Source organism: Oncorhynchus keta, chromosome 37 (assembly GCF_023373465.1).
Source record: "Oncorhynchus keta strain PuntledgeMale-10-30-2019 chromosome 37, Oket_V2, whole genome shotgun sequence".
Taxonomy (NCBI): Eukaryota; Metazoa; Chordata; class Actinopteri; order Salmoniformes; family Salmonidae; genus Oncorhynchus; species Oncorhynchus keta.
This window is the reverse complement of record NC_068457.1, coordinates 8586986-8600143: the sequence shown is the minus strand read 5'-3', so window position 1 is coordinate 8600143 and position 13158 is coordinate 8586986. Positions and strand designations below refer to the sequence as shown.

Here is a 13158-nt window from a genome sequence, read left to right as displayed (position 1 = left end):
TAACCCTCTGGTTCTCAGTATGTTTTGTGCTTGATTGTTCCTGGTTTGGTGTTAGTCTTTTGTGTTAGGGTTTGTGATCCCTGCATGGATTTATTTGCTGATTATTTTTCCAGAGGAAAGTACGTTATTTTACTCAGTTCTATGTCCTGCTCATGACTCTGTTCTCACCTCTGCACAACTGACACCTGACAATTGATTTGTAAATACATGTATGTATATACAGTACCAGTAAAAGGTTTGGACACACCTACTCATTCAAGGGTTTTTATTTATTTTCACTATTTTCTACATTGTAGAATAATAGTGAAGACATTAAAACTATGAAATAACGCATATGGAATCCTGTAGTAACCCAAAAAGTGTTTAACAAATAGAAATATATTATATATTTGCCTTGATGACAGCTGTGCACACTCTTGGCGTTCTCTCAACCAGCTTCACCTGGAATTATTTTCCAACAGTGTTGAAGGAGTTCCCACATATGCTGAGCACTTGTTGGCTGCTTTTCCTTCACTCTGCGGTCCAACTCAACCCAAACCATCTCAATTAGGTGTGTCAACTAGGTGTGTCTGTAGCTCAGTTGGTAGAGCATGGCGCTTGTAACGCCAGGGTACTGGGTTCGATTCCCGGGACCACCTATACGTAGAATGTATGCACACATGACTGTAAGTCGCTTTGGATAAAAGCGTCTGCTAAATGGCATATATTATTATTATTATAATTAGGTTGAGGTTGGATGATTGTGGGGTTCACCTGATGCAGCACTCCATCACTCTCCTTCTTGATCAAATAGCCCTTACACAGCCTGGAGGTGTGTTGGGTCATTGTCCTGTTGAAAAACAAATCATACTCTCACTAAGTGCAAACCATGGGATGGTGTATCGCTGCAGAATGCTGTGGTAGCCATGCTGGTTAAGTGTGCCTTGAAATCTAAATAAATCACTGACAGTGTCACCAGCAAAGCACCCCAACACCATCACACCTCCTCCTCCATGCTTCACGGTAGGAACCACACATGCGGAGATCATCCGTTCACCTACTTTGCATCTCACAAAGTCACGGCAGTTGGAGACAGAAATTTCAAATTTGGACTCGGCTCAAAGGACAGATTTCCACCGGTCTAATGTCTATTGCTTGTGTTTCTTGGCCCAAGCAAGCCTCTCATTGGTGTCCTTTAGTGTTAGCTTCTTTGCAGCAATTCGACCATGAAGGCCTTATTCCTGCAGTCTCCTCTGAACAGTTGATGTTGAGATGTGTCTGTTGCTTGAACTCTGTGAAGCATTTATTTGGGCTGCAATGTGAGGTGCAGTTAACTCCAATGAACTTATCCTCTGCAGCAGAGGTAACTCTGTATCTTCCTCCCCTGTGGCGGTCATCATGAGGGCTAGTTTTGTGCTTGATGGTTTTTGTGACTGCACTTGAAGAAACTTTCAAAGTTCTTGAAATTTTCCAGATTGACTGACCTTCATGTCTTAAAGTAATGATGGACAATCGTATCTCTTTGCTTATTTGAGCTGTTCTTGCCATAGTATGGACTTGGTATTTTACCAAATAGGGCTATCTTCTGTATACCACCCCCTACCTTGTCACAATACAACTGATTGTCTGAAACGCATTAAGAAGGAAATAAATTCTGGTGGGAAACACCACTGGTGGGAAAATGTGCATATTTTCTACATGCGGAATTTTAGAACATTCTGTCACCAATTGGATGGATACCTAGCTGCTGGTGTCAAAATGTGGCTGCCATTTTCTTACTCTCTGGCTGCTCAATATCACAGTGTGACATGAAGACATACATTTTGCTAATGGCTAATTTCTCCACTATTTTGCAAAAGTTAGGTAATTTTTGGCAGTATGCTACAGCCATTTATTCTGTATTGTTCTTAGTCAGCGAGTTAATTTCGTAGACATCTTGTCTTACTGTGTGCTACTCATGTTTAAGGGTAATACTTTGTGAAAGAAGTGAGAAGACACATATTATGCTCCTGGGGGATAGTTTAGAATATTTATCAGAGTTACTGTGTAGTTTCAAGTCAATATATCAGTTGCTTTCCCAGCCCAAGAGTTCAACTAATAACATGTGTCCGAAATTCAATAAAAGACTTGGGAAATCGTTTGACAGGCCGCCAAGCCAGTTTTAGTTTTAAGATCCCAAAGAATGACATTGATCCATGGTTCTGCATGTTCAATCAACAAGTTTATGCAGCAGCTCTTTTTCCACATGTTCAAATAAAATCACAGGTTGGTCTTGGGTACTGTATACAAACCTACAACGACAACCAGATACTCTCTCACAGCTATTGCTTTCACTTTTCAGGAAGTGTGTGAGACACTGTGTAAACATCACTAGCAGGTTTGATTGAATTACAGTTTGAAAAGCGGGTCATACTTTACTTGACCTCCAGCATCATAACACGTCATAACCATGTCATAACAGTTGACATAACTGGTTGTCGTGATGTGACTATTATTAATGTGATGACGGCTATTTTATCAAATCAATTAACTATGTTTCATTATTACGCGATTCAATTAATCATGTAACAATTAACTCATTAGTAACTTGGGGCACCACTTGAAAAGTTTGTTTAATGAGTTTGTTTAACGAGTTACCGTTTCCCGAATTAACTCAAGAATGTATATCGTTATCATACCAGTCATCCATTTATCATTATTATCAGTCTCATTCTGATGTCGTTGGCCTCGTAAATCTGCACAAACAATAGTCTAAACGATTATTCAGCAATACACAAATTGGGTTAATTATTTATTTACTAACTAACTTAACAATAACACAGAAATACATAAACACACACAGTATAGGTTAAATTGATTACTAACATAATGCAATGAAAAGTCCCTAGCGGACTAACCCGATGTAACGGCTTGTTACACAATGGAAAGGGGTGGGGAAAGAAAGAGCGGGAGAGACAGAGGGGACTCATCTTACATACAGTTGGAAAACTATGCTCATGGGAATGTGAATACTTTGCACATGAACGACCGCTCAATCGGAAATCATTGCAATGTATATATTTACACTTGTATGTCTCTGTCGTCGATCTCTGTTGAAGTCGCCCGGTCCGTCTATGGGGTCGTCGTCTGATGCAAGTTTCTGGTTGTCCACCAGAGGTCACAATGTCCTTAGTATTTGTAGTAGGCTTCTTTGTCTCGGAGTGTTCGTTAGACTGGATACTTCAGATGTACCACAATGGTGATGATAGGGAAATGTTCTTCTTTCATCTTCAGTCGAGATTCCTAGACTATTTTACATAAACAGCTGCAGACTGTGAATGTCTAGTCTTCACCTTCACTCGTCGAGAGTTTGAGGGTCTTACCATTTTCTGGTCTCAATGGTTTATTATTCAGGGTACAGCTAGGACCACTTCACACTGGCAGCCACCCGGCATGTTTTGGTCTCTAGAGATTTTCTTCTTCACTCGTGTTGAGAGTTTCTAACCATTTCGTAACATTCAGAAAACCACCCCCCCCCCCCCTCTCTGGTGGGAGAGGGTGGGGGCTCTCTTTGATCCTCACCCAGGAGGGAAAGTCATGGCATTTGTCATAACCTGTTATAATATGGTCATAACACTGTCATGACACAAATTTAGTCTTGTGACATATATTGCATTATTTTATGGCTAGTTATGACACCTATACAAGAGTATCAAAACCCACAAAACTTACCACACGAGGCAAAACATTCCATTACACCATAGCTTACGTGTCAACAGTATGTTTATTATATATATTTTTTATTGACCATATTCAATTCTAATTGTAATTGCCCACACATTGATGTCAGATATGCACCTACCCCAATGCTCTGTTGCTGAGGACTAGGATAAATGCAGGAGTAGATTTCAGGAGCAGGACAAGACACCCTGTTTTTGACAGATGACTGATATAAGGTCATGTGCGTGATAGGTCTATCTGGCTTACATGATTATGATGGTTCTTGACAGCGATATAAAGTGACACAAGATGCTCACAATGCTTCATGACAGTGTCATAAAGTGCATTTTATACAAGTTATTTAAAATATGAAAAAACATTAATTCATTAAAACAACAGCAAAGGATTAAAGACACAAAGTTTCAAATGAAAGGAAACTTCTTGGCAGAGAAAAAAATAATTTGAATTATATGTAGGATTTGACCAGCCATAAAATAACACAATATATGTCACAACAGGTATAAATATGGGTCATGACAGTATTAAGATAGGTTATGACAACTGTTATGAAATATGACATGGTTATGACACTGGGTGTCATGTAAAGTGTGACCGAAAAGTGTGTTCCTGGTATTTGGTTAAAGGGGCAATCTGGTATTCAAACGACAACAAAGCAGTTACTGCCCACCACTTTTTTAGTAAGCTGAGGGATGGAACTGGGGCAAATGTAAAGATGGGGCTATTAATGAATTCTAAAGCAACCAAAACACATGGGCCTTTTTATTTTACAGGTATCCTACTTCACTACAGTACCACCACAAACTAGCCAATAAACATGTTCAAATAAACTGTGGCTGAAACCACATGCCATTTGGAAAATAGATTTTTCTGTTGCTGAGAGAGAGAGAGAGAGAGGTCAAGGTTAAAGTAAAATGCCAGACATACTACCACTAGCTGTGCCGTGTGAAATTCCAAATGCTTATTTGACGAGTTTCCTCTGTGAAGGAACCAGGTATATACTGCATATGCTTTGGTTGTCAGTAGTCACCCAGGTGTTCCATTTAAAACCAAATTGGCATTTGCAGGGATTGTGCCTTTTCTGTCAAATCGCACACTGCTTTGTTGAATCCACTCTGTATTCTGATTCATAGTCATTAACTATTACTCATACAGGAAACCAAAGCGACCAGAGTGTTACTGGCTGGAATTGGCAGAGCAGTAATGAATGCATTTTCTAGATAAAGGCCATTAATTGGTCCATATAGAATGTGTCCAAAATGGCACCCTATTCCCAGTATAGTGTACTACATTTGGCCAGAGCTCTATTGGGCCCTGGTCAAAGTAGTGCACTGTAAAGGGAATAGGGTGCCATGTGGGGCTCAGATGTAGTGTACTGAAGAAATGACAGGGCAGGAGCACAACTAATGGGGTTCTATTAATACAGACATAGAACATGGATATGGTCGGTACTACACACATGTTTGAAGTAGGGTCTTTAACCTGGTAAGGGGTAAAATCTCTAATGGCCTAGCTTACATCATAGCCTGATCTTACATTACCGTAAGTTGATCATATGATTATATGATCACTGAATGTGATCGATTTGGTTAATGTGCATTATGCAATCAAGTGTTTTATTATGTACAATTCATTTTTGGCTCTGCTATCCTGTGAACTGTAACTAGGACTAAGGAACATTCAATGTCGTCTTGGTAAGTAATTCCAGTGTATATTTGGCATAGTGTTTTAGGTTATTGTCCGGCTGAAAGGTGGATTGGTCTCCCAGTGTGTAAGGGATCTCGTCCTCCTCTTCTGAGGAGGAGAAGCGAGAAGGATCGGAGGACCAAAACGCAGCGTGGTAAGTGTCCATAATTTAATGAAGCACAATGAACAAAAACAATAAACAACAAACGAACAGTCCGTAAGGTGAATGACAAAACACTAAACAGGAAATTAACACCCATGAAACCCAGGTGGAAAAAGGCTACCTAAGTATGATTCTCAATCAGAGACAACTAACGACACCTGCCTCTGATTGAGAACCATACTAGGCCAAACACAAAAACCAACATAGAAAAACAAACAGACTGCCCACCCCAACTCACACCCTGACCATACTAAAACAAAGACAAAACAAAGAACAGAACGTGACACAGTGTCTGTTGGAAAGTAGACTGAACCTGGTTTTCCTCTAGGACTTTGCCTGTGCTTAGCTCTATTCCTTTTCTTTTTATCCAAGAACATTCCCTAGTCCTTGACAATGATAAGCATGCCCATAACATGATGCAGCCACCACCATGCTTGAAAATATGAAGAGTGGTACTCTAATGTGTTATGTTGGATTTGCCCCAAACATAATGCTTTGTGTTCAGAACAAAAAGTACATTTCTTTGCAATATTACTTGCCTTATTGCAAATGGGATGCATGTTTTGGAATATCCTGTACAGGCTTCCTTTAATTCGTCATTTAGGACCGGCAGGTAACTGAAAGGTTGCTAGATCGAATCTCAGAGCTGACAAAGGTTCAAATCTGTCATTCTGCCCCTGAACAAGGCAGTTAACCCACTGTTCCTAGGCCGTCATTGTAAATAAGAATTTGTTCTTAACTGACTTGCCCAGTTAAATAAAGGTTCAATTATTATTATTAATTTTTAAACTCTACCTGGTTTAAAATCACCATTGGCCTCATGGTGAAATGCCGGAGCCGTTTCCTTCCTCTCAGTCAGGAGTTAGGAAGGACGCCTGTATCTTTGTAGTGACTGGGAGTATTGATACACTATCCAAAGTGTAATGAATAACATCACCATGCTCAAAGGGATATTTAGTGTCTGCTTTTTTTTCTTCTACCCATCGGTGCCCTTCTTTGCGAGGCATTGGAAAACCTACCTTGTCCTTGTTGAATCTGTGCTTGAAATTCACTGCTCAACTGAGGGACCGTACAGATAATTCAATTTGTGTGGTACAGAAATGGGATAGTCATGGAACGTATTATTTTACTCCTGAACTTATTTCGGCTTGCCATAACAAAGGGGTTGAATACTTATTGACTCAAGACATTTCAGCTTTTTCATTTGTATTCATTTATAAAAATGTCTAAAAACATAATTCCACTGACATTATGGGGTATTGTGTGTAGATCAGTGACACAATCTAAATTGAATCCATTTAAAATTCCGGTTGTAATACAACAAAATGTGGAAAAGGTCAAGGGGTGTGAATACTTTCTGAAGGCACTGTAATTGTCTTCAGCATTACGAATGACTCAGACACAAACTTGTCTGTAGCTGCAGCACCAGTCCATATTTAGCCACAGACCTGACTGATTGTCTAGCCACCACTCAAAGTGACAAATAACAGTCCATGAAAAAAAAAATGCAATTCTTAAGCGCTAGCTGGCGTAAGACAAGGATATGGTGATATACAGTATCCCCAAAACATCAAAGATATAGGAGTCTGGTCTAGTGGTCTAGTGTTAAGGCTGCCAACTCCGAACCACGTATTCCCTTGACGATGCGAATTCGAGTTCAGAGTTCAGTCTCAGCCACTTTCTGTTTGTGGCCCTAATTCCTGTGTATCTCCCGCTCTACCTTCCCTCTGTCCTGTCATTCAAAAAATATAAAAAACACAATTGTTGTCAGCTGTACATTCCCACTTTCCCTCTACTCTCTCTCTCTACAGTGTCTCCTCCAAGTCCTCTCCTATGCTGGTGTTATTCACCACAGGTAAGGACTCTCGGAGGGAGATGTCGTCCACCTGCTTTGCTCTCTCGTCTGGCTCCTCTGGGATGGATGGGGGCAGGCTATCCACCTCAGAGTTGCTGAACACGTAGCCGGGCAAGGTGGTGTGGGTGCTGACGCTGTGCCTGGCTTGGCTGCTGCGGTACACGTGGCTGGAGAAGAGAGAGGCGGTGCTCGAGATCACGGCCAGCGGCTGCGGCTGACTGGTAGTGGTCTGGTTGAGACCGTACCGGTAGTTGGCACATGCCGCCGGTCCCTTCCCGTCGAACACCAGGTTCCAGCGGGTCCAGGTCTTCTTGATCTCTGCCTGGACCTGAAGAGAACAAGAGGATTGTGTGGGTCAGGTTATAGTATAGTATAGTATAGTATAGTATGGGTCGTGGTATTGTGTGGGTCATGATATGGGTCAGGATTTTGTATGGTAGCCTATAGTACCAGTCAGGGCAGAAACTTATTTGGGGAGTTCAGACAACTTTTAGAATGGACGCAATTGTTAGCACCTTTATCGCGAAACCTTTGTTGATGTAACAATACAAGAGCGCCTCCGACCATTCTCAATGAAATGACTCGCCGCAAACAAGAAAAACAGAGTAGTGAATTCAAATGTTGTTTTGACCGACTGACATTCACAATGAAATTTGTTGACAACACAACACAAGAGACTTGAATACATATTATTGCCAATGCCAAAGTTCCTATTGTGTTGTGGTGCCCACAAATGTCATATTCGCTTTCACTGGACTTTTTCAGAGGTTTTAAAAGCTTTCAGAAATAAACAGCCCAACCCAACGAACATGGATGAGAGTAGGGATGCTCTCGGAACATTACGTTCTAAATGACCAAACTCTCTAAATATTGTATATGGGACTAATAAATGTGGAAATTATTGGGGGAAAAGCAACACTTTATTTTACAGTAGCTACTGTTTTTACAGTGGTATTTACCTGGTATTGACCAGCAAGTTATGCGGTAGTAACAATGGGTATTTTCTGGTAGCCTACTTACTTACAATACCCACAAACAGGGTTTGAAGTATCACTGATGGGTAAAATGTGTACGCACAGTATGACTGTTCTATTGTTCTAATAAATTACATCAATAAGTTCCATTAGTTCTAATAACATCTCCCCCCCCCTCTCATTATGGTTAGTTCCTAGAACACTTATAAATGGGCAACAAATGAGCACGTGACTTTGGTTCAATTAGAGAGTTCAGCATGATAGATTCTTGAAAGCAGCAGCTCTAGAGTGGAGAAGATCTTAAACCTTTTGTCTGGGTCTGGTGAACAGTACTCACCTCTCCATTGCAGTAGCAGTAGATAATGGACACAAAGAAACCCTACGAAGAGATGAAAGTGACTAAGGTTAGAGGCATGTGTTGAAAGCTCAAATTCCCGCTGACAGTATGAATGATGTGACATTCTCTACAAATGAGAGCTGTCCATGACATTCGGAGAATAATATTGACATGATGGTCTCAGGAAAGAGAGCTCTTAAAGAAAAACACTCACTGGATTGTATTCTTCTTTTTCAAAAGTAGTGTGATGTTAAGATAAAAGCATGTTCCACGACATCAGTTGTGTTGTGTTGTGTATATCAAGCTATACACTTCAATCCCAAATGAATGGAAAAGATGAGTACCATTTACATTCCTGGTTTTATCTGGTGCTCATCCTTTCATTTGTTTATTCATAGCTGGATTTGCACATGTCATGAGATGTGGTTTCATCTTGACATAAGACTACAATAGAGGTCAGAAAACATCTGAAAGAAGTGAAAGTGTAATGTACCTTTAAGCTATAATGCTCAAATTCTCACATTTAAAATCGTATCAATATTGCTTTCAAGTGCTGAGCGATTAACGGAAATTTCTGTTATTTTTTAAAAACAAATAATTGACTTTTTGAATTTGATTTCATTCCGTTTTTTTTCTGTGAGCTCAATGAGCATTTTCTCATTTTTTCACTGTAGTTTCTCGAATAGAGGTCAATCAGATCAAGCCCGAACTGTGCAATGTAGCAGGGAGTTGTAGTTTACAACAGCCCAATATTCAACATAGTTTAGAGCAGAAAAAGTGGTAACAACAATGACCATAATCCATTGTGCGCCTACTTGTCCGGAGACTGAGAGAAGAGAGAAGAATGCACAATCAAGAGGGATGGAGCAGTTACTTCGCGAGGTATCTCTACCTGAAAATACATGATCGATAGTGTTCAGCATTCATAAAAGTATTTTTTTAAATAATTTAACCAATTTGACCTCAAAAAGCATTAATTGCTCAGCACTATTGCTTTCTACAGTTTTAAATCTATTAGCAATGGGCAATACAGTGCATTCGGAAAGTGTTCAGACCTCTTGAATTTAAGTTACTGCCGTATTCTAAAATTGATTACATTGCTTTTTTCCCCCCTCATCAAGCTACACACAATACCCCATAATGACAAAGCAAAAACAGGTTTAGACATTTTAGCAAATGTATAAAATTTAAAATAAAATAAATATCACATTTGCATAAGTATTCAGACCCTTTACTCAGTACTTTGTTGAAGCACCTTTTGCAGTTATTACAGCCTCGAGTCTTCTTGGGTATGACGCTACAAGCTTGGCAAACCTGTATTCGGGGAGTTTCTCCCATTCTAATCTGCAAATCCTCAAGCTCTGTCAAATTGGACGGGGAGCATCGCTGCAGAGCTATGTTTGATCACGTTTAAATCCAGACTCTGGCTGGGCCACTCAAGAACATTCAGAGACTTGTCCCGAAGTCACTCCTGCGTTCATCTTTCCCTCGATCCTGACTAATGTCCCAGTCCCTGACCCTGAAAAATCTCCACAGCATGAGTCACATGCGCCGAATACAACAGGTGTAGGTAGACCTTACAGTGAAATGCTTACTTACAAGCTCTTAAACAACAATGCAGCAAAGAAAAGTGTTAAGTAAAATATATAAAAGTAACACGTAATTAAAAGAGCACCAGTAAAATAACAATACCGAGGCTATGTACTGGGAGTACCAGCACAGAGTCAATGTGCGGGGGCACCGGTTAGTTGAGGTAATTGAGGTAATATGTACATGTAGGTAGAGTTACAGTGACTATGCATAGATAATAAACCGAGAGTAGCAGCAGTGTAAAAGAGAGGGGGTCAATGCAAATAGTCTGGGTAGCCATTTGATTAGCTGTTCAGGAGTCTTATGGCTTTGGGGTAGAAGCTGTTAAGAAGCCTTTTGGACCTAGACTTTGCGCTCCGGTACCGCTTGCCATGCGGAATCAGAGAGAACAGTCTATGACTAGGGTGGCTGGAGTCTGACAATTTGTAGCAGTTGCCATATCAGGCAGTGATGCAACCCGTCAGAATGCTCTCGATGGTGTAGCTGCAACTTTGAGGACCTGAGGACCCATGGCAAATCTTTTCAGTCTCCTGGAGGGGGGATAGGTTTTGTCGTGCCCTCTTCACGACTGTCTTGGTGTATTTGGACACCAAGGAACTTGAGGCTCTCAAACTTGCCTGTCGGTGAGAATGGGGGCGTGCTTGGTCCTCTTCCTGTAGTCCACAATCATCACACTGCCTGGTCTATGACCTCCTCCCTATAGGCTGTCTCATCGTTGTCGGTGTGTCGTCAGCAAACTTAATGATGGTGTTGGAGTCGTGCTTGGCCATGCAGTCATGGGTGAACAGGGAGTACAGGAGGGGACTGTATCTGCCACACTGATCCCCTTTATTGAGGATCAGTGTGGCAGATGTGTTGTTTACATACCTTTACCACCTGGGGGCGGCCCGACAGGAAGTCCAGGATTCAGTTGCAGAGGGAGGTGTTTAGTCCCATTGTCCTTAGCTTAGTGATGAGCTTTGAGGGCACTATGGTGTTGAATGCTGAGCTGTTGTCAATGAATAGCATCCTCACATAGGTGTTCCTTTTGTCCAGGTGGGAAAAGGCAGTGTGGAGTGCAATCTGTGGATCTGTTTGGGCGGTATGCAATTTGGAGTAGGTCTAGGGTTCCTGGGATAATGGTGTTGATATGAGCCAGCCTTTCAAAGCACTTCATGGCTACAGACGTGAGCGCTACGGGTCAGTAGTGATTTGGGCAGGTTACCTTAGTGTTCTTGGGCAGAAGGGACTATGGAGGTCTGCTTGACAAATGTTGGTATTATAGACTCAGGTCAGGGACAGGTTGAAAATGTCAGTGAAGACACTTGCCAGTTTGTCAGTGCATGCTCGGAGTACACATCCTGGTAATCCTTCTGGCCCTGCTGCCTTGTGAATATTGACCTGTTTAAAGGTCTTACTCACATCGACTACGGAGAACGTGATCACACAGTCGCCTGGAACAGCTGATGCTCTCATGCATGTTTCAGTGTTACTTGCCTCGAAGCGAGTATAGAAGTAATTTAGCTCGTCTGGTAGGCTTGTATCCCTGGACAGCTCATGGCTGTGCTTCCCTTTGTAGTCTGTAATAGTTTGCAAACCCTGCCACATCCGATGAGCATCGGAGCCGGTGTAGTACGATTCAATCTTGGTCCTGGATTGATGCTGTTGTGTCTTTGGCTTTGCCGGATTAAGTGATATGACATGCTATTCTAAAAAATTATTTATCTGTAAATGTAATTAACTAGAAAGTCGGGAGCACCACAAAATAATGTTTATAGAGCTGTTATCTTCCGAATAAACTCTTAAAGACCTAGTAACCTTTTACATCAGTAGCAGTCATATTTAATCCTTGCCTTATTCAGTCTCATCTGAAAGTTGTAAATTCTTCATGAACCCTGGCTAACAAGTCGAATCAGCAATACAAAATTTGGTTCAATTATTTATTTATTAAATACCTAAATAATCACACAGAATTACATCTACACAGAATGGATCATACATTGATTACAAATTATGTCATAAAGGAAAACGGCCCTAGCGGACGGAACAGATATGACAGCTGGTTACACAAAGAAAGGGGGTTGGGTTTGAGTGAAAGAGCAGGAAGACTGAGGAGCAAAAAGGTTTTGTGTCTCTATCGGGCTGTAGACAGCTATGCTATCGTAAATACAGTATCTTATGCATTCTAAATAACCGCCCATTTGAAAAAGGAGAATGCAATAAATATTTACTCTGAGCAGCGCTTCGGTAGATTGGTTGATGATAGAAGGCGGGTTGGTCCAGCATGGATCTGGTCCTCTGAAGAATGTCTCTGGTGGTAAACTGGATACGTTGTAGTATCGTAGTGTGTGTTAGACAGATACGTCGTCCGTCCTTTCCTAGCCCACGTTTACAGCGACTGCTAGGAGGTATCACTTATCGAGTGAATAAGAGTTCAAAGTTCATACCAAGTTGCCATACTTTTAAGCTCATGCTATATTCTGTCTGGTATATTCGAAATTCATCCTTTCCGCGTGTTGACCGTCATCTTCACTTTGAAATTCGATGCTAATTTTGTTAGGTTATTATCTGAGCCCTTTTAACGTAGGACCATCGCCCTAACGTCCTCGGAACAGGAAGTAACATTTTCGTAAAGGGGCTTATATAGGGTTGGGAGAGAGGGCAATGTTTCATAGTTTACAACCAGTCTATGTTCACATGGGCGGGGCCACTGAGTTGAACATAGTCCCCTCATGAAAACCATTTCTCTCATTTAGGAGCTAAAATTATATTTCATATTTTAACAAATAGTTTCATATTTAAACATTGAAATTGCACAACAATTCTATATGAATCTGATAACTAGAATGTGCAGACTTTCCAATATATAGTTCATGTC

General features: G+C 41.0%; 1 protein-coding gene and 1 non-coding gene across 4 annotated transcripts in view; one reads left to right on the top strand and one right to left on the bottom strand.

Moving 5' to 3' along the window:
- Positions 1-562: 562 nt before the first annotated feature.
- trnat-ugu (transfer RNA threonine (anticodon UGU)) lies at positions 563-638 on the top strand. Its single transcript has one exon. It is a non-coding gene; the product is annotated as a tRNA-Thr (tRNA).
- A 4899-nt stretch (positions 639-5537) lies between these two features.
- The window catches only part of LOC118370143 (parathyroid hormone 2 receptor-like), a 45965-nt gene continuing 38344 nt past the window's right edge, over positions 5538-13158 (bottom strand). For all 3 annotated transcript variants that reach the window (XM_035754968.2, XM_035754964.2, XM_035754965.2), the window contains 2 exons: positions 8712-8753; positions 5538-7728 (listed from right to left, as the gene is read on the bottom strand). In XM_035754968.2, coding sequence (XP_035610861.2) covers positions 7351-7728; positions 8712-8753 — 420 coding nt within the window. In that variant the 3' untranslated portion in view covers positions 5538-7350. The remainder of the gene's footprint in view (positions 7729-8711; positions 8754-13158) is intronic.